Source organism: Nymphalis io, chromosome 28, assembly GCF_905147045.1.
Source record: "Nymphalis io chromosome 28, ilAglIoxx1.1, whole genome shotgun sequence".
NCBI lineage: Eukaryota > Metazoa > Arthropoda > Insecta > Lepidoptera > Nymphalidae > Nymphalis > Nymphalis io.
The window spans coordinates 7,740,727-7,761,729 of record NC_065915.1 but is presented as its reverse complement, the minus strand read 5'-3'; the positions used below and the strand labels follow the sequence as shown (position 1 = coordinate 7,761,729).

Here is a 21,003-nt window from a genome sequence, read left to right as displayed (position 1 = left end):
CCTCCAAGACACACGGGCGAAGCTGCTGGTGATAACTAAAGATATATAAAATTACTTTAGTGTAATAGATAAAACTATAGTCATAATGTAAATGATTTTTTTAATAATAGCAAAATAAGTTATTTTTAATTCATATGTTATTGTCAAATGGCGTTCTTCATAAAACTCCTTCCAATAATAATATTTTCATTTGCTTCGAGTGGTGAGGTGTGTATTTCTTTAACTAATAATCGATAAATTTGAAGACCAATTTTACTATATTTATAAGTGGGATCACTTCGGGCATAAACACCATTTTTAATTAGAATTTGATCATTTTTTATTTAAAGCCTACGTTCACTCGTATTTCTTAAGTCAGTTTTTACTGTTAAATATAATTAACTAGTTTTCACCCGCGTGTGGAGGGGGCGGCCAAGTGTTAGGTTTAAAAGGTAGCCTTTATCCTTTCTTGGAGTTCAAGCTTGCTTTATACCAAATTCCAACAAAATCGGTTCAGTAGTTTAGCCATGAGAACGTAAACGAAAGAGTTACTCTCGCAGTATTAGTACAGTTTATCCAAAATTAGTTCGTTCATTACGCTAATCGGTTAAACTAGAACAAGACGCTCGGTGTTCTGTGTACTTGGCTAAGTCATCTTAGCTGACCTTTAAAGCCGGGTCAATTAAACAAGATGGCGTCAATTGGCGGCAATATGTCACATGGTACAGAAAGACCAATGATGAATATACACCAATACAATTTAACTCGCATATATAAAACAGATTATTTTAATTTAAAAAAAAAACTACTAAAAACTATTGTGGTCTTGTCCTCGATACACAAAATAAAAAAAATTGCGATTCAAAAATTCAGATTCTATGCTGCCTGGTAATAAAGGCATACCTCTTAACTGATAGAACGATATACCAAAGGCACGGACAACACGTCTGAGGAGACTACAAAACAAAATTTAAAAAATATATTATAATAGCATAAATAAATTTAAACTGGTGTAATCAAATGATTGTAATATACAATGGAATTTATGGTCTAATAGTAATTATCAATTACTTTATATTGAACTAATAAATATTTAATTATACTATATTGAACTAATAATTCTTCTTCTTCGAGTGCCACTCCGACTAGCGAAGGTTGGCAGTCAGCTTTGAATACTCCTTCTTGTTCTTTGCGAGGCGAAAGAGTTCGGCAGCATTCACATTTTCTTTTTTGTATTTAGACAATTCTTATTTGTATTTTTTATGTTTTATTTTTTTCCTTAAAACATTTTTAAGCTAGGCAATTCTGAACAAGGAACGCGCTGATGGCAAACCGTACGAAATGAGGCCATGGGTCAATTTAGTGCAATTCCTTTAAGTATGAAACTAACGAACAGCCGCAGTACTGTCTGATGTGAATCAAGCGTTAAACCGACACTCTGTACTCTTATTTCAATGAACAACGCATTTCTTACATTATTTTATATTATCTAACGCATTTCTTTATTCAACTTTCAACTGGCTGAGCCAATACTTGGCAAGATAATTTTCTTTGTTTTTGCTGCGTGTTGGAATTTTTTTACTCTACTACCGATTTAGTTTTAACTTTATTAAAGTTTTTACATTTGGCAGTATAATTTCTATCGTATACAGTTATATAATTAAAAAGTATTATTAAATTAATAACAATTATAGAGTAACTTCAGAATAATTTTAATAAGTTGTTTCTATCAAGTAATACGTCATGTCGTTCGGAATTTGAATTTATTAGCAAAATTTGACAGGCAAATGACAAAAGCTTTCTGCAAGCTCGTCTGGGTAGGTACCACCCACTCATCAGATATTCTACCGCAAAACAGCAGTACTTGGTATTGTTGTGTTCCGGTTTGAAGGGTGAGTAAGCCATTGTAATTACAGGCACAAGGGACAAACATCTTAGTTCCCAAAGATGTAAGCGATGGTTAACATTTCTTCCAACGCCAATGTCTATGGGCGTTGGTGACCACTTACCATCAGGTGGCCCATATGCTCGTCCGCCTTCCTATTCTATAATATATATATATATAAATATATATATATAAAAAGTGTCAGGTCTATGTGTATGAGATTTGCTTTTAGTCAACATTGATTTTGCTAGCAATTAATATTTGAATTAATATAAATCTAACAATAAATATTTTTAAATAGAGACAATAGTGTGACCTTATGTCAGATCGATCGATTAAGTAATATCGTATTATATACATACATAAATAAATGAAGAATAATTTGTGTCTTTCACGGATAACTACATTTTATATACTTATCCTAAAAGCACAACCACGAAGGTTCAACAAAACACACAGATAAAGAAAAAAATTAAAAACATATGACGAGCCGGTTGGCGTGGTTGGTAGATACTTGCCTTTCACGCCGAAGGTTGTGGGTTCGATTCCCACCCAGGACAGACATTTGTGTGCATGAACGTGTCTGTTTGTCTTGAGTCTGGGTGTAATTATCTATATAAATATGTATTTACAAAAGAAAAGGTCGCACAAGCTTTGTACGAGCTTAATTTGAGATCAGATGGCCGTGTGTGAAAAATTTCCCAGGATATTATTTCAGGATATTAATAATTCAGGTGCAATAATAGAGTCAAACAATGTTTACTCTTTAACTCAAAGCCGTGATTAGCATTATCGATCTGTAATTGTTTCTATACTCACAAACAATTACAATATCAACTGCAAATTGCTAATTTCGTCCCCTTTAACAATGGTCATAAGAAATCACTCATTTCAATTTCAAAACGCAAGCTAAGTGACAACGACAGAATATTTAGCGACTCCATTGTAACCAAAACAGTAGTGATGCGTACAGAAAAAAAACATCGATAATCGATAATAATCCATCACGTTTTCAAAGCACGCTGCGTGCCAACGACCGAGCAATTAGTTCCACGCTAAGTAACAAACCTTTATACGATAACTGTGGGAGAAATTCTTCGGTAAACGGACGAGTTTATATTGTATCAATCATTTCGCGTGATGACATGCTGTGCGGTCAACTTACATTGTTTATACGCTTCAAGTGTTTCATTTTCAATAACGATCACTCGACACTGCAGTGAGGCTATTCTGTAATAGCACACTCGAAACTCGACGCAGAAATCGGTCGTGAAATGTCAGATAGTGATATGCGTCATTGACCATTATATTATAAAATTTCATGAATACACGCATCAATATAGTAAATCACCATGCGACTGTCAATTTTACATATGAGTAACGAAGTGGTTCTTATAGAATTGCACTGCAGACTATCCGTGTTAAAAGTCGAGATGGCCTAGTGGTTAGAACGCGTGAATCTTAACCGATGATCGTGGGTTCAAACCCGGGCAAGCACCACTGAATATTCATGTGCTTAATTTGTGTTTATAATTCATATCGTGCTTGACGGTGAAATAAAACATCGTGAGGAAACCTGCATGTGTCTAATTTCATTGAAATTCTGTTACGTGTATTCTACCAACCCGCATTGGAGCAGCGTGGAAGAATAAGCTCCAAACCTTCTCCTCGAAAGGGTGAGGAGGCCTTAGCCCAGCAGTGGGACATTAACAGGCTGTTACTGTTACTGTCCGTGTCTCCAAAGCTCGGACGAAAAGTTTTTACTAGCGATACAATACTTAGTAAAATGATTTATAAAATTTCATAACACGAATTAAATACACATGTATCGAATCCATTCATTTTGCACTATTTTTCATATTTTAGTAATTGACAGAAGAATTATGGCGCTCGAAATGTTATCATCCGGAGCTGTAACTCCGATTTACCCTTTAAATCTAACTGCGTTACGATTTTCGACTTTTTTATGGTTGTAACAAGGACAATGCTTATACAGCCATACCGGTAGTCAATACTTCCCAAAATAGACACAAACGTGGAGATAATTTAGCCGATGAAAACTAACAGTAGACGAAACGAGTGCGCAGAGATTTTAATCTAACGAATTGTATCGCATTGTTTGTTATATTTAAAAGTTTCCCATCGTCGAAACATTAAACTAAAATTTAGAAAAAGTACAGTTCATCTAAGTTTTCTAGCGTATTAGATATACACTTTCGCGAGACTATTTAATTTTTAATCATAGACGAGTTTAAATGACAAACTAGGAAAGATTTCTAAAGACAGAAAGCATTTTAAGAAGAAAAGGAGGCAGATATAAAGAGGCACCTGGCACAATAAATCGATTTTGATGTTTTCTATCAAAGACTACATTTAAGCTTATTGAATAAAATTTGTTTATGTATAGTGTGTTATATGTATAACTTTGTTTTTTATTTCGTAGTCCAACTGGATATAGACCACCTGATGGTAGTGGTCACCACCGTTCACAGACTTTGGTACTTTAAGTATTATTATCCATCCCTTGCATCGCCAATGCACCACAAACCCAGGGAACTAAGTTGTTATGTCCCTTGCGTCTATAGTTACAATGGCCACATACCCTTCAAGCCAGAAGAAAATAATACTAAGTATTATATGGGTGGTGAGTGGGTGGTACCTACAGAGACGAATTTGTACACAGCCCTACTACCAAGTTAAAATTTTATCTGTTAAATATGATTTCTTTTGCACGCCCACAATAACTTTCTAGGTCAAGCTTTTAATATTAAACTTTAGTACACATATGATGTACATAAAGTATTAAATAAATGTATACATAAGTATAGAATTACTTGCTGGGATCGTTAGTTGTAATCCAAGTACTACCCCGCTTGCCATATGTTACCATTCGCAAAGAGTTATGAGAGAGCATCGAATTATGATGGGAAAAATAACAATACTAAACCCGAACTTGTAATTTATTAATGTAAAAAAATATAATACGCTATTAAAACATATGTATGATCTTTTAAACAACTGTACATCATATATATATAAATTCTACTAATAATCATTCAAACCAATATAGTAAATTTACTTGGTGATAGGGCTTAATGCAAGCCTGTCTGGGTAGGTACCATCCAGTCATTAGATATTCTACAACCAAACAGCAATACTTGGTATTGTTGTATTTCGGTTTGAAGGTGAGTAAGACAGTATAACTACAGGCATAAGGGACATAACATCTTAGGCGATGTAAGGATTGGTTTTTTTTTTTTTTTTCAGCCTTTTGCCGTCCACTGCTGGACGAAAGCCTCCCCCATAGAACGCCAACCATCCCGATAAGGATTGGTTGATAATTCTTAAAGTGCTAATGGTTAGGAGCGGGATGATCATTTACCACCAGTCACTTACCACATTTGTCCGTCCGCATAAATATCTCGTAATTAAAAATATAGCTTTTTATGCGTGTGTATATATATTTTTTTCTCATATTTTTTACATTTTAACAATCTAAAACTCAGTGTTCGAGGTTTCTTCTTATATATAATTTGAACTAGTTAGGAAACCACGGTAAATATTTAAAAAGAAACTTATTGATGCTACACTAACTTCGCGGTAACAAAAAATTATGCTGTCTCTTTCTCGTTATTGCTACTAAAAATTTTCACAGCAACCCAATTTCGTCTTAGTTACCAGTATATCCATTATTTGAACATTTTAAATTTTGTACGGTCATGTCCGATCAAATATTTGCGTGTCCGGTTCGTTTCTAAGCTTCTCCTCAATATGCTACACTAAGTATAATCGTAAAAGGCAACGCAGAACATTATAAAGTACAGCTTTGAAATGTCTGGTCTTTGAAAAATATGTCCAGATGTCAGAAAAAAATGTCCGGATTAAACGACAAGTCCGTACAATATAATATTTGAATAACTGAAAGTAACTACAACTTGGTACCATCAATAGTAGTTTGCAAACGTAGCGAAAAGGTGAAAGGGTCGACGGTCGTCAGTATAAGGTTAATACTTGTCTCCTCCGTGAATATCAAGACCCGTGGTCACTAAAAAATATTTATTATTCTTTTAGCATATATTACATAATCCAAATAAAATATAGCATTATGAAAATTAAAACAGTTTTTTTTTTAATTTAATTAAAGTAAAAACTATTTTGAATAAAATTGTATTATTAGTAAACAATGTTGAATATTATTGCAATAATATAACTTTATTATAAGCTATTCAATTACAATAGAATTCAATAGTGAAATGCAAAGGTCATCTGAAGTAAGACATTCCAAGCACAGATACGTAAAACACAAAGTAAGATTAATAAGCCAAATATAAAATTACGTTGAAAAAAAAGCTATCGACATCCAGCCCATCACTATTTCTGCCGCCCACGCCGACTTTTTTTTAAATCTCAAAATCCCTATGCTGATAACGTATAAAACTTAGTTCGAACGCTTTGTTCCAATTATTATCTAACAGCAAGAATAAATTTGTTATAACATACCATAAAAATCGTACCGAATCCTGTTTTCGATTATAGCATCATTTCGCACTAAACTATTTGTAACTATAACTGTGTCACGGAAACCGGATTAATAATATAATTAAACACTTATAACTCCATATTGTAAGCCGTGTCACTTGATTTCGTTCATTTCGATATAGTTTTAAAGTTTTTAAAGTATTTCAAACGCGGAGATACGTTGAACGTACGCGCCGCGTTTTGACTGGAGTCAACTCCACTCTAAGATATTTTTACCTGTGAGAGAAAAAAAGTTTTGTTCGTAGAACAACTAAATCGAACGACCAATTTTGAATCTTAACTCCTTGGATTAACGAGCTAATTGCTTTGTAGTTTGAAAATGCATTAGTGTAGCCATGTTGAAATAATATTGCAATGCAATTTCGATTTTATTTTTATGGCAAATATGGTTGAGAGTTTGTTGGCGATGATTTTAAAGCTTAAGCCACCATTTCTGAGCTTGTACGTATATTGTAGGCAGTTGTTCCAAGACGAAGCTTCTCAAACTTAGACGTTTACTGTTGCCTGTTGGCGCGTTTGTAAGATTAATGAATTATTTTCGTTCGCTTTATTTCGTTTCATCTGACAAACAAAATATATTTATTTAGAGATTTATATAGATGTTAAATTAGACACGTTTGAAAGATAAACAAAAACAGTTCTAGAATGTTAATTTATTTTAATTTACGTGGCTGTGGCATTTTAAAACATTTTTCATTATAAAATATCACATTATAATGACAGATTTTTTTATTATTTCTTAACTGAATTTTTTACAGACATTTAGAAGATATTTGTGTATCCAAACACAATTATTATAACCTATCCGATAACTTTAGACATTTATTTCAATGACTTGTTCAACGACTTATTAATACATTAAAATATTAATAAGGGTATAATATTACGCTTCAATAATATACGTATGATACACATGTGGGTTTGGGCACCACTGCCCAGGACCCGTAGTCCCAAACCTGTTTGTACTGAGAAATAAAATAACAGGCCCCAATTTGATATGAATTAACTCATTTCGATTGTTATCTAGCCGAAGTTTGGGATGAATCTTGTTAACAGTAAAAAAAAATAATTGGCAGTACAAAGTTTACCTTTTACAATAAAAGGAATTAATAGTTTCAAAAATGGAACACCGTTCTTGGTTCTAATTTTTTTTTTAGTTAACTGAGTTCGGAACCTTCTTTCGTGACCCTTGGTCCGGAAAAAAGTGGTGCAGTTTTTATAATCTATTTCATTCATCGCTATCTCTTGTAAAATCCACGATAACTTTTTAGTTAAATAATATAATGGCGAAAAGTTTCTTACATCTGTTTTCCTCAAATCTAAAGTATAAACTTTTGACAATCGAAAAGGAAATGTAACACTTCTATAAATATTAATATTATAAAGCTAATGAGCCAAACTTTTTGCATTAGTAAGTCCATTTATTGAGAAATGTTCTACGCTTACTTGGCGGTAGTACTTTGTGCAAGTACGACTTGGTAGGTACCACCCACTCATTTGGTATTCTACCGCCAAACAGCAGCAAGTGGTCACCACCGGCCGTAGACAATAGTCTATGGCCGGTGGTGACCACTGTGGCGCAATAATTAATATTAAACATTTTTTACATTACCAATACCACGAACGTTGGGAACTAAGATGTTATGTCCCTTGTGCTTGTAGTTACACTGGCTCACTCACCCTTCAAACAGGAACACAATTTCAAATTAAAAAAAATAGACAATCTTTGGTTAAAATTAAGGTATTCTAACCACTGAGCCATCGACCCTTCCACCAATAGAATTCTATTAAATAAAACACAAATTTTAAATAACATGCTTTAATTCATTTTCTACTTACAGCTAAGCTATTAAAACGAAAATGTACATTCGGCTTTACATAGAATATAAATTCGCGCCAATTTCGATATTTTAATATTTTTAATCTGTCAATTTCAAAGAGTATTTAAAGAATAGCATTAAAAAATTTCAAAAGGTCTTTGATAACAATTTGTGTAATTTTATGCACTGCTCTTGGATTTGGGTACCCAGGCCTCGACCTTGGGTCTGGTCGTGCTGTAGGGAACATACTGGCCCGTCGTTCCTGACATATTCTCCGTGAACTTCGCCATCCACTTGTATTTGGGTCTACTCGGGTCCTGAAAGAAATTATTTTATACACTATTTATATTTTTACAAGTCTTTATTTTTCCACACATTTTAGTAGCGGGTCGAATCTTATAACTGAATTTTAAACCGATTCCAGACAAACAATTGAGTTGAAGGTTCCTACTTTTGGTACCGACAACAAAACAAGACAATAATAAACTTTATTAATATTAATATAGGTATGAAATTGTGTTCATAAAAAGTTTCACTTAATATAAAAAATATATTTTAAGACAATTTTTTCATTAGTATTTTTACATATACAGGTGATGATGATGTCGGCCTGACCTGTCCTGATCAATGACAGCCTCGGCGCCCAACCTTAAGGAAAACTGACTAACTGCACAGTCCATAAATTACACAAGTGTGTGCATAATCACAGATGCACTCTCCAACCCGTTAACAATTTTTTAACTTGTGACTTATATCAAGCCATTAGACCAACAAGGCAGTTACAACACAACAAGATGCTTTTTAATATTAATGTTTAATCATTAAATTAAAATAGTTTAATTAATTAAGCACACACGTAGACTGTAGTTGGTAGAGCTAATTATATAAAAATCAGCAAAAATATATTTACCTGGTGTGGTGGAAGATCAGTTTTGTAATGTAGCCATCCAAACCATTCAGCTGTTACCTGGAAAAAAAGATTTATATGTAAAAATAATAATTCGAATTGCTAGAATAATATAGACGGCAGGAGGCATTCTTTTACAACATCAGATAAAGTAATAATTTTTTTATATTGATTAAATAAAGTTATAATCAATGTATGATTGACCGAAATAGCTAAAGATGACAATTATATTTCATTACAAGAACATGAAATTCAAGACTACAGTACAGTAAATGCCTGTTAATGTCCCATTCTGAGAGGTCTGGGGAGCACGGTGGATGTCTGGCAACCATACTCCCCAGACCTTGTTCCAACAGATTACCATTTTTTCCAGAAATTGGACAACTTCTTACAAGGAAAAAAATTCAACTCCAATGCGGCAGTCCAAACCGCCTTTAACTAATTTATTGATTACCGCCCCCTTGGTTTTTTTAGTAAAGGGATCAATGAACTACCTATGAAATGGCAAAAGTGCATCGATAACAATGGTGCATACTTTAATTAATTAAATACATTTTACAAAAAAAAAATTACTTTATATTCCACCAGTACAAAATGCCAATTTCATATGTAAGGACCTAATATATTGGTGTAGTAGTTTTTTTCAGTTAGGTATTACAAATGTATATTGACATAAATAATGAATATATTTAAATTTATCTTACTTGACTGCCATCGTAGTTCATGTTGAAGTTATCTGAGTATTCCACCCATCGGTTCCTACTGTAAAAATAGCGAGGGTTCTCGTAGTACTTGTTGCCGAACTCGTCCTCGCCGACAAGGCGTCCATCTTTTAATTCATCCTGTCTGAAATATTACATTTGGAACTTGAATTAATTGTATGAAAAAAAAGTGTTGATTATATTAAGAATCTATTGTTAAAAAGCATACATCACTGAATATTTTCGTAATCATAGTACAACGAAGTATCTGCAATATTTTAACTATTAAATATTACTATACAGCATCTTTAACTACAGACAACTGTCACTATGAAAAAGACATTTTACCTTTATAATTCTATATTTGCAAGAAAAATAATTGAATACTATTAAGAAAAATATACATTTATATTATTAAGTTCTGTGAATGTGATGATATATGTTAAAGTTATAAACTCTTGTCTGTGTAACTAGCTTCATATATTTACATATAGACCATTCAATCGTGCGTGACATTGTCAGAATATTTTACGCTTTATTACAGCAGATAGACGACATAAGAGGAGAAAAAGGAAATTTTTGATATAAATAATAATCACTAAATACGTAATAAACGGCAAAATAACCAAGAAATTACATAATATAACACAGTATCACATTTACCTGTACAGTTTATACATAGATGCCCGGATACCACCATTTTGACGAATGATATTGAAAATTGTCGCCAATTTATCCAGGGCCAATAATTTGGCGATGGAATTCGACATTTTTATAAAAAATTGAACCTTCGTTCAGACGAAATCAAAATAACTATTTGACAGTGACAATTGACAAATTACATTGACATCTCTTAATATTCTTAAATCCTTTCCTCTTGGAAAGGCAAATGTTACAATACTATACAGCCTCTGCTTTTGAGTTTTTTTTTCTATCTTGTATGTAAATAAGCAATAAAGTAGTATAATAAATTGATCATTTGCCACATAACTTAGTCTTAATCACTTTCAATAACTAATCGTGTAAATGGAATGAAAATCCCTTCAGTACTCAAGGTTTAGTATGGGACTACAAATGAAAATATTAATGCAAATTTTTATGTGCCTGTCATAACAAAACAATTTCTGTACGTGATTATTTTGTAAAAATAATTAGTTTCGTAAAAAACCAACTAAACCTATTTCTCCATAATACACATTGTTATATTTTATGTGATTACATGGCTTTTTATTACAATTAATAGGTCAGCGTTTGACCGTTGACTTGCCTGATATTAAGAATCGATACGGTCTAGGATGTAGCACGCTTGCCTATAAGAAACCTGTTTACTCTGGATTTGAAGACACCAACATTGTACCTATCAGGAAATATGGACTCTGGCAAAGCAATCCACAGTTTTGCAGTGCGAATGATGAATGTAGATTCAAAGCGCTTCGTACGTAGGCGGGGAATTTCCACTGTGTACCTACGGCGCTTTAGACGCGTTTGAGTGGCCGTTCGATAGTAAAAGGGGGCGGGAGAAATCAGTTCGTGTAATTCCTGAGCACATTCTCCGAAATGAATCCGATAGAAGACTGAGAGTGATGCTACCACACGTCGATGTTCGAGACTTTGGAGCCTAGACTAAACCAATGTGTCGTCTCCTATCAGCCTCTCAATCAACTCTAGAGCCTGAAGGTGGTACTTAGCAGAGCCATCCCAAAGGTGAGAGCAGTACTCCATACATGACCTCACTTGCGCTTTATATAAGTTGAGCAGTTGGTCTGGAGTAAAGTAACGTCTCACTTTGGAAAGGATACCAAGCTTTCGAGCGGCGATTTGGGCTTTGGACTCAATAAAAGAGCCGAAATTTAAAGTCGACGTGAGAGTAACGCCAAGGAGGTCAAAATGGTCAGTTATAGGTACAGACACATTTCGGAAAGAGGGTGGTAGCTGGTATTCCCTCTTTTTGGCGGAAAACAAACACGCCTGTGTCTCGGATGCATTGAACATGACCAAATTGGCATCGCCCCAATCGGACACTGCCTTAAGGGTCACGCTCAGGCGCTCATGGCCTCTCTCCGAGCCTGAATTTGGGCCTCACTAGCTCGCGCGTTGGACTTGTAGCTCTCGACAACTGTGCAATCATCTGCGTACCCATGGATACCGGGCATCAGCAGATCGTTGTGCAGCAGAAATAGTGTCGCCGAGAGCACCGACCCCTGAGGAACACCGGCATTTATAGCCATTTGATCCGACGAATGGCCATCAACCACCACTCGTAACGATCGATTCCTCAGGAAGTCTGAAATCCACGCACACAGGCTAGCAGGCAGGCCATATGCAGGAAGCTTGCTGATAAGGCCATCATGCCAAACCCTATCAAAGGCCTTCGAGATATCCAAAGAAACAGCAAGTGCCTCCCCGTGTTTCTCGATGGCCTCACTCCAGATGTGTCTGACGTACACCAGATCACCAGTGGACCGGTTTCGGCGAAACCCGTACTGTCGGTCACTGAGAAGCTCCTTGGTTTCCAGGTACATCAGGAACCTGGTATTTATTATATAGAAAGTAAATAATTTTTTTTTATTATATAGGAAGGCGGAAGGGTAAACGGGAATAGACATTGACAACACAAGAAGTATTAACCATGTGTGACTATCATAATGAATACTTTAGGTATGTCTATTAATTTCTAAAATAAATAAAGTATAGTTCATACAAAACAATGTATATTTAGTAAATACAGATACAAATACTTTAATAAAATACAATTATGCTAATAAGAGTTATTGCTTTTCTTTTTCTTCTTACTTGTACTTTTAACATTGTCATTTATAATTTCTGGATCCATTTCAGATTCTTCTTCATTTAAGGCACTATTCTTCAGTTTATGCTTTTTCTTAGATAATTTCTCATGGGAATCTTTAACAATACCATCACTTGTTTCTGTCTTTTTCAACTTCTTGGATTTCTTTTTCAAAACTAGTTCCTCTGTATTTACAGCATCTTCTCCTTCACCACATTTACCATGTTCTATCCTTTCATTAGATTCTTTACCAGAATCACCTAAAATAACATTATCTATACACTCATTTTCGTTGCTCTTACATCGTTTTCTCTTCTTCTTTTTCTTCTTAGTTAGATTAACATCCTCATTTAAACTTGTGTCTTCAACGACTTGTGTGTCGTCAGTACATTTAGGTTTCTTAGCGAGGAATGTATTATATTTGGTTTGTTGCAGTAGTAGTTGCTCTTGCTGTTCTATTCTCGCTAACTTACCCAATGCCCTGAGTCCGTGCCGGGCACCTCTAAAAGAAAAATAATTAGATGGATTAACAACAGCATTTATACCAATTTGCTCACATCAGTCTACTTATAAATAAAGACTTTTTTTTGTAATGCCTAACTGAAAAATCTACTAAACAATTATATATAACACTTATATCAGAAGATGCGTTGTGGAGGTATATGACTCTATTATATAAGTAGCTCTGCTTCGTAGTGTCACCCACTTTCAATTTTGAATATTGACATGACAACTTTCATTTCCCATAAAAAATTAATTAAATTAAAATAAGCTTAAGTTTCATGTTATAATATATACTTAGAATGCTAGGTTTGTGTCATTGTTTAAAAATTAAATCAAGCTACGTTTTCACACTACTTTGGTTTTTTTAAAATGAGTATTTATTTTATACAAGCATATTTTAGGTTATAATACATTTGAATGTAAATCATGAAGTTATTATGTAAACAAATCATATAAGTTACAAACTTTGCCAGTATATAATTTCATTATCAATAGAATCATTTCATAGCACCAAAATAAACTGATCATTGAGCCAGGAAATGGATTATCAAACACTTCAAAGAGCACAAGTAAACCCCCCAGTTTGGGCTCATTCGGTTTTTGACTGGTTCCATCCATACATGACACTGACAAAAGCGTTCTTTTTTGAGTGTTTAAACAGTAATGGTGACTTATATATTCATCTGATTGCAACATAATCATCATACTTATGAGCCGTCCTGCCCTGGCAAGCCGCAAATAATTCTTCGTCAGTCAGTTGGACATCTTTAACAGTGGTCTCCTCATCGGAATCTGAATCGTTGACTTTCGTAGTCTTTGACCCCCCGGAACCTAATACCGCTTTCTTTACAAAGAAATCCGAGTATTCCTCAACATCATTATCATTGCTCTTCTTCTTTAAGCGCCAAGTGCTGTTTGTGATTTCAAATTCTTTGTCATCTAATCTTTTCATTTTCTTTGTTTTACCATTTTCCTCTTCAACCTGGAACAAAACTATATAAGTAATAAAAATAATTAAAATTGAATAGCCATAAATGAAATATTTTTATGGTAAATTGGATAATACCCAAAGACATTGTTTGTTTCTTTGGTGTATCTATTTAAGTTAAATTTTAATATAACATTATTTCCGGATTACATAAAATCGAAATTTAAGGATTAAAACTTCAAGTGTCTTCTATATTTTTTCTTCATTCAATTACGTTTTAACTATTAAAAATAATGAAATACCTGATAATTGCTAGCTGCCTTATCGTACAAGGCGCTCCACCAATGTTCCGTGAAGTCCGCGGCAGCATCGTATCCTATACCAGCCACACTTCGCTTTAACTTGGGTTTAAGCGGTTCGGATATACCATTTTCCTTTTTCCCAAGACCTTTTCCTATAAATATTGTCAATTGATTACACTTTTCGAATTTTATTTATCGACTTGATTTTAATTATAAGAGATTTACCATCGGTCCAGCCATATTTTTCAAGCTGTTTTCTAGCAAAATCCATAACATGTGTATAAAAATATAACAATAACAATTATGAATTAGAAGATAATAACACACATATTTTTAATGTATTTTTGTCTAATCTAACCTATATAAACACGTTGAAGTGACAGCTGACAAAATAAATGACAACTGACTATTGACGATTAATATTTAAGTCTACAATTTATCATATGTAGCAAAAATCTTTTAATATATTTGTAGAAAGTAGGTCAGGCATAATGAAATAAAATGCAGTTCTACCAAGATGCTACTATATCATATAATCAATTCACTTATGAAGTGCAAATAAAATATCTATCAATTTATTCATTAATTGCGTGGGGATTCTTTTATTACGTGGTATTATGTATAATTAATTCGCCGAATTAAACAAAAAAAAACTTTATAATATATTTTTTTATTAATAACAAGTATATTGTAAATTATATTATAACTTAAACAATTTAGGAATGTTACAAAGAAAATAATTTCTCGATATATATCTCATCTATATCTATCTCAGATAATATATTTATATAGCAGAAAATAATGTTGGCAGCAATAAAAATATATTTTTGTAGCCATACACGACAAACAATTTGTCATATTTTATGACTTCATATCACACAGCATATCGTCAAGATCATCGATTGTCGATTCATTGTTGCTGTAAACAAAAAAGAATAAATATTTTAAATAAATAGATTAAATTTTTTTTTTCTTATAGTTTTAACTTTTTTTAATTAAATTTTCTTTAAATTCGACAAAAGGATTTCATGTGTTTATTAGACAGTGGGTCAATTAATTTAACAATATGTACAGAATTAATGAAATTTATACAATTAGGAAGAAGAGCTTATTTTTTTATGATCTCAAAAAATCATATTTAAAATATAAAAATACTGGTGAAAGAATTTTTACGATATCTGCAAAAATGAGTATTTTACAATTTTTAAAATTACGAGTTCTTAAATTCTTTTCTGGAGCGACCGATCGACGCGTGACGGCACATCGCCCAGCGTCGCTTGCTCGCCCATACAATTTCGCCAGTGTTTTCACGTTATTCTTGATTTTATTTATGTTTCGGTTAGTATAAAAAAAAAAAAAAACTTCCATACATTTATTATACAGTACCACAGCATACTAATTCAACAAATAGAACTCGGAAAAAATGCTTTTTCCATATATATATTATCAACAAAAACAAGTAGATATTTTCGTGATGAGCATTTTTAGTAGTAAAATTTGTCGTTTATAAGTTTTTAGTTTGAGGATTAAATAATTAATTTTTACAGGCTAGTTATAGGTATTCGTTTAATATAAACATAATTCAGAATGTTCGTAAGAAGCCTTGATACGTTGAATACCGATAGTTTTGGCATAAGAGTTTGTATCGAAGAAAAATGCATTTCAACGTTAATCTCAAGTGTATTGTTAATCTTGAAGATAATTTGTGAACAACGCCGTATTTTCAATGGTATACGTTGAAAAAATCCTTAATGTCTTTTTTTTTATAGAATAGGAAGGCGGACGAGCATATGGGCCACCTGATGGTAAGTGGTCACCAAACGCCCTTAGACATTGGCATTGTAAGAAATGTCAACCATCGCTTACAGCCAATGCACCACCAACCTTGGGAACTAAGATTTTATGTCCCTTGTGCCTGTAATTACACTGGCTCACTCACCCTTCAAACCGGAACACAACAATATCAAGTATTGCTGTTTTGCGGTAAAATATCTGATGAGTGGGTGGTACCTACCCAGACGAGCTTGCACAAAGCCCTACCACCAGTAAACTGTCTGTGACCCATTGAATTAGATATTTACCATATTATGTTTCGTTGAAAGTCAAATATGTAGTCTGATATAGTACGTACGATACAAATGAAATCAGATAACTCTTTATTCAGATAGGATTATAAGGGCACTTTTGAATAACCATGTATTGAATTAAATGTAAAGCTACCACCGGTGATCTTCTAGTTTACCTGACCGATGGGCTGAAACAGTTGAGTCTAAGAGGCCACCTCTTGGACTCAAATACAACAAAATTAGCAGTTAGTGTGGACATAGAAAAAGCCTTTGATTGGGCTTCCCAGGAAATAATGCAACTGGATCTTCAATTTTGCCAGATCGGACCATCAAGGTCATTGTCGACGGTGCATGCTCTTACTTAAAATTCGTCAATTCTGGTGTTCCACAAGGCTCTGTCACCTACTCTGCTTCTTCTGCATATTAATGACATGTGCAAGTTAGCAATATTCAATGTTGGCAGACGACAGCACTGTAGACGCCTTATATACCGGCCGCGCTTATATTTGTCGGGGACACGTCGATGAGTGTAAACTTGTGGCTGATATCACAAGTGCTTATTAACCAAAGTCTGAGATTGGGGCCAACAAAATTTGGTCTAACTCAACCCCAATATGATACAAGTTTGCGCTATGACTTCTTAAATGTCACCTTTTGTCATATCCCCTCATTTTGAGAATACCACCTCGCTGACAAATCCAGTATCAGGACGTTAGATTCCGCGGTCTATTGGAATGTGAAGCCAAATTAACCTTTAGAAGCTTTGTTTGCTCAACAAGGTAAGACAGTAAGGACATTACTTCACGTCAGCTCCTCGCCTAAAATTCTACAAGGCGAAAATTCAACCCCATATGGAGAACGCTTTCATCTCTGGGCGGGTGAGATAGCACTTTGCATCTTCTATCGCATCTTTTATGCTCCGAGGAACTGTTTAGATTAATCCCATGCGCTGGATTTCACCACCGGACATCGCGTCTAAATTCTAAATTCCATCCATACCATCTCGATGTCTGGATATCCACAACTACAACGCTATTTTTAAAGCATTTCCTGCCTCGCACAGCCACTCTGCGGAACCATATTTCCATATTTCGAACCGTGATGACATAGAAACCTTCAAGAAGAGAGCCTACTCATTCCTTAAAGGCTGGCAACGCAAGTACTTCGGTGTTGCAGGTGTCCTTGGACAGTGGTAATCACTTTCTATCAGGTGACCAATGGCATAGTATGTTTGCATCCTTCACATTCGAGATTGTTAAGTTTATTTGCACTTTCATCACAAGCAAATTTACGATAATATGCCGAGGCTCTGTATCGTAAATATCGCGCCCCGAATTGTGTGTGTAAAATTAAAATATAGGAAATGTATATCATATTCTATGTCGATATTATCTTATATCGAAAGCGGAAAGCACTTGTATCTCTACATGAAGAGTACGCACGGACTTATTGCCGATCACAGTTACGATCAATTTGCATTAACAAAAGATTAAAATAAACAATAATAATAAGCTCACTAGTATATTTCGCATGATTTGTGAAAGATTCCGCAATCATAAGATCGACTTTCGGTAGGTTATTTGTTAGTCTACGTGAAAATACTGCTCTTATTTTAGCATAAAATAATATATTAATGATCGTTCTAACATCATTATAAGTGAAAGAACGTATTTGAGGCGTCAAATCACAAAGGGGGATAAAATAAATACAAAATTATCAACGCGCGTATCGCAAAGAGTCGGCCGCGATAACGAACCGGCGTTGTGACGTCACAGTCAAAACTCGGACGGAGCAAGAATTATACGAGAGCGCCCAAATTGATTTGCTTATAAAAAAAAAGTTTATATGATATAATCATAATTTTTTTCACAAATGTCATTATAATCATTTAAAGATTATTTTAGTACAAAAAAATAACATTTTTTTTTTATTTACATCGTCCTAATTATTGAAACAGACAGTTTAACCAGACTTGGGCAAAATTATTAACGATCATAATGTATAATCAATTATCAATCACTTACAGATTAACTTTGATTGATTCCGTCATGGACGCACGTGTGTTAAGTGCACAGAGCATCTTTGGGGCACTTACTCGATTCACTCATTTTACTTTTTCGATTACTTTCATTGTATTGTAATCTTGATTGATGATTAGTTATTGTTATCGTAATCGTTAATCATTAATCTGATTGTATTTTGTCCAAATATATAAAACTATAAGTGTTATAATATCAAAAAATGTTATACTACCAATTCGGCATGTTGATTCTAGCAAAACGGACTGGCAAGACGAGATATGAAACATGGCATGATCAATGAAAGCGATTAGCATTCTATTGATGTTTTCTCTATCTTATGCTTTTGTCACCTGTATTAAACATCTCAATATATTCAATACTGGCAACACATTCTTAATACGCTTACCGAAATAATTAATCTGAAAGATTTATCGTTTAACTTCTGGATAATAATTATCGTTAGGATCTCGTTTGGACCTTTCCATGTAGGGCAGGCCGTGTGAACCTTGAGATGAGTAGTTTTCAAGCTGTGGCTTGGTTAACAGCTCTCGACGGAAATTCTTCAGGAAATATATCCAACATTTTACAGTTTCTTCCTCAGATGAAGGACTGAGAACAAATAAATTTTATACAATTATTGTTCTATACACGAGAGTAAGGAAGGTGAACTAAAGTTATCACGAAGTGGTGGCCTAGAGAAGCAAAGAGGCCAGTGGGCAGACTACCCACCCGATGGTCAGACGATTTTAGAAAAATGGCGGGTGCTCAATGGATGCGATTAGCACAGGATCGGTAGAATAGGCGCGCCTGTGAGGAGGCCTTTATCCAGCAGTGGATTCATTTGGGCTGAATATGATGATGAATGTGTTTATAACATTTAAAATTAAAATGATATAAACTTACTCTTTATTAACAATGACGTCATCAATTTCTCTGACGTAATAGTTGGGATGATCTTCTAGGATGTCTAATTTGCTTAGCATTGTGTCATCAACTTCATATATTTCTCCTGAAAATGATAAAGATGGTATATGTATATGTCGCAGGGATATTGTAAAAGGATAGTCCTTTTGAAAGTTGATGGACACCAACCTTATGAACTACGATGTTATGTCCCTTGTGCCCATAGTTACTACTATTGTAATAGTACTGGCTCGCTCACTCCATTCCGAAAAACAGCAATACTAAGTATTGCCCATTTGGCGATAGAATATCTGATGAGTGGATAGTACCTACCCAGAGTTTGCCCTAGTAAGTGCCTACATTCACTCATTCTGTTAAAATGACAACTCAAAACTTCATATCAAAAGGTCAAAGCCAACTTGAATAAAGCATTTGAATATTGAATCAAAAATCAGTACAATATATTATATATAATTTACACACAATTACATTACACATTAAGACAGAGATTTATAAACTATGCTTATCTCTTTTTTAAGTATGTGTAATATATGAAATAGGTGTAGATAGACTTATATTAATGAGAGAATGGATATTCTTTTTCAATTTTGAGTTGCACTTGAATTTTGGTGTTGACCAGCTCCGTCTGGCTTTTCAATTACTTAACTTTAATTAATCTTATCGAAAAATATGATTGTATTAAAATATGTGATACCTTTAACATTATGACCATCGCCTGGACTATGTAGTAGAAAGGGTATATTATATTTCGTTCCTATAATGAGCGGATACTTTGTTTTTGTCCTGCCCTCATTAATAAATTGTCCTACACCATTGTCTGGGTTTGTGAGCCAATGGTGATTCGGCTCATTGCGTTTCAGTGTTCCATATACAAATACTTTATAAGACATCTAGAAAAGTTAATTTTTTAAATCAAACTATCGATTGTAATAAAATTTTGCATTAAAATATTACCTACAGTTCTGAATATTTGACAAAAATTTACTTTAGGTTTTAAAAATGTTAACTTAAATATTTTTAGCATTAAAAATAACACATTTAATCATTAAACAAAAGTTTAAGCGAGATTAAAATGCTGTTTTAGCTTCACAGGTGGTTATTTAATAATAGGAATATTATTATTATTATTATAGTTTGTTTTTGAGGCCAATAAAATTATAAACAAAGAGTATAATAACCACTACGCTATGATAAAAATGATAAAATTATTGAATGTCAATTTCAAAAGTAAATAAAAATAATTATAATCTCGAAGGCGAATCGCTAAGTATATTACATTTCACGTTTCGTTCAAAAATCGAATTATTTAATAGAAACCTACTTTATGAAATAGCGCCAATTTTAAAAACTTAAATAGGTACTTAAATAATAGGTACATTAAATAGGTACTTAAATAATAGCGAATGGTTTTTTTTAATTTCAAATTTAAGTAGTGAAAAAAAATGTTTATTTTTAATATAATTTTTAATATTAACTTCCACAACTTAAAATCATCGAAACACTTACTTTAAATGTATTATTTAAATTTATTTTAATGATTTTATTTTTAAGGTATTTAATATATATACATATAATATATACATATTAGTTAATTTTAACTATCATTGTAGTTGTTCGTTTGAAATAAAGAAATAGAATT

The 21,003-nt window shown here is 33.5% G+C and overlaps 4 protein-coding genes across 6 annotated transcripts in view; all 4 read right to left on the bottom strand.

Annotated features, from left to right (window-relative positions):
• LOC126778972 (uncharacterized) overlaps positions 1–6,578 on the bottom strand; it is a 38,148-nt gene extending 31,570 nt beyond the window's left edge. For both annotated transcript variants that reach the window (XM_050502711.1, XM_050502712.1), the window contains exon 1: positions 6,365–6,578. The gene's annotated coding sequence lies outside the window, so the exon portion shown is untranslated. The remainder of the gene's footprint in view (positions 1–6,364) is intronic.
• A 1,628-nt stretch (positions 6,579–8,206) lies between these two features.
• Positions 8,207–10,678, bottom strand: LOC126778995 (probable NADH dehydrogenase [ubiquinone] 1 alpha subcomplex subunit 12). The gene is made up of 4 exons (XM_050502745.1): positions 10,495–10,678; positions 9,835–9,976; positions 9,134–9,190; positions 8,207–8,540 (listed from the first exon to the last, which is right to left on the bottom strand). Exons 1-4 carry the CDS (start codon positions 10,599–10,601, stop codon positions 8,403–8,405), a joined length of 444 nt encoding a protein of 147 aa, XP_050358702.1. The 5' UTR covers positions 10,602–10,678; the 3' UTR covers positions 8,207–8,402.
• A 1,896-nt stretch (positions 10,679–12,574) lies between these two features.
• On the bottom strand, positions 12,575–14,724 carry LOC126778978 (G patch domain-containing protein 4). The gene is made up of 4 exons (XM_050502722.1): positions 14,579–14,724; positions 14,354–14,505; positions 13,831–14,105; positions 12,575–13,121 (listed from the first exon to the last, which is right to left on the bottom strand). The coding sequence occupies exons 1-4, from the start codon at positions 14,622–14,624 to the stop codon at positions 12,590–12,592; spliced, it is 1,005 nt and encodes a 334-aa protein (XP_050358679.1). The 5' UTR covers positions 14,625–14,724; the 3' UTR covers positions 12,575–12,589.
• Positions 14,725–15,004: 280 nt separating this feature from the next.
• LOC126778990 (putative gamma-glutamylcyclotransferase CG2811) lies at positions 15,005–20,599 on the bottom strand. Of its 2 annotated transcripts, none has more exons than XM_050502737.1 (5): positions 20,323–20,599; positions 20,059–20,254; positions 19,344–19,449; positions 18,918–19,049; positions 15,005–15,272 (listed from the first exon to the last, which is right to left on the bottom strand). In XM_050502737.1, the coding sequence occupies exons 1-5, from the start codon at positions 20,386–20,388 to the stop codon at positions 15,215–15,217; spliced, it is 558 nt and encodes a 185-aa protein (XP_050358694.1). In that variant the 5' UTR covers positions 20,389–20,599; the 3' UTR covers positions 15,005–15,214. The 2 variants fall into 2 exon arrangements, with proteins under 2 accessions (XP_050358694.1, XP_050358695.1); XM_050502738.1 differs by having other exon boundaries at positions 18,847–19,049; positions 20,323–20,596.
• Positions 20,600–21,003: the final 404 nt, after the last annotated feature.

What these genes read in the sequence shown, in the direction of transcription:
- LOC126778995 (XM_050502745.1), bottom strand. Translation starts at nt 10,601, where the DNA reads ATGTCGAATTCCATCGCCAAATTATTGGCCCTGGATAAATTGGCGACA. An exon ending in TCTATGTATAAACTGTACAG is followed by an intron (nt 9,977 to 10,494) that starts GTAAATGTGATA and finishes GTAATATTTCAG; the next exon opens with ACAGGATGAATTAAAAGATG. An exon ending in TGAACTACGATGGCAGTCAA is followed by an intron (nt 9,191 to 9,834) that starts GTAAGATAAATT and finishes CTTTTTTTCCAG; the next exon opens with GTAACAGCTGAATGGTTTGG.
- LOC126778990 (XM_050502737.1), bottom strand. Translation starts at nt 20,388, where the DNA reads ATGCTAAAAATATTTAAGTTAACATTTTTAAAACCTAAAGTAAATTTT. An exon ending in CGATGGTCATAATGTTAAAG is followed by an intron (nt 19,450 to 20,058) that starts GTATCACATATT and finishes TATCATTTTCAG; the next exon opens with GAGAAATATATGAAGTTGAT. An exon ending in GGCCTGCCCTACATGGAAAG is followed by an intron (nt 15,273 to 18,917) that starts GTCCAAACGAGA and finishes TTTTGTTTACAG; the next exon opens with CAACAATGAATCGACAATCG.
- LOC126778978 (XM_050502722.1), bottom strand. Translation starts at nt 14,624, where the DNA reads ATGGATTTTGCTAGAAAACAGCTTGAAAAATATGGCTGGACCGATG. An exon ending in AAAATATGGCTGGACCGATG is followed by an intron (nt 14,506 to 14,578) that starts GTAAATCTCTTA and finishes CAATATTTATAG; the next exon opens with GAAAAGGTCTTGGGAAAAAG. An exon ending in CAGGGCAGGACGGCTCATAA is followed by an intron (nt 13,122 to 13,830) that starts GTATGATGATTA and finishes TTTTTCTTTTAG; the next exon opens with AGGTGCCCGGCACGGACTCA.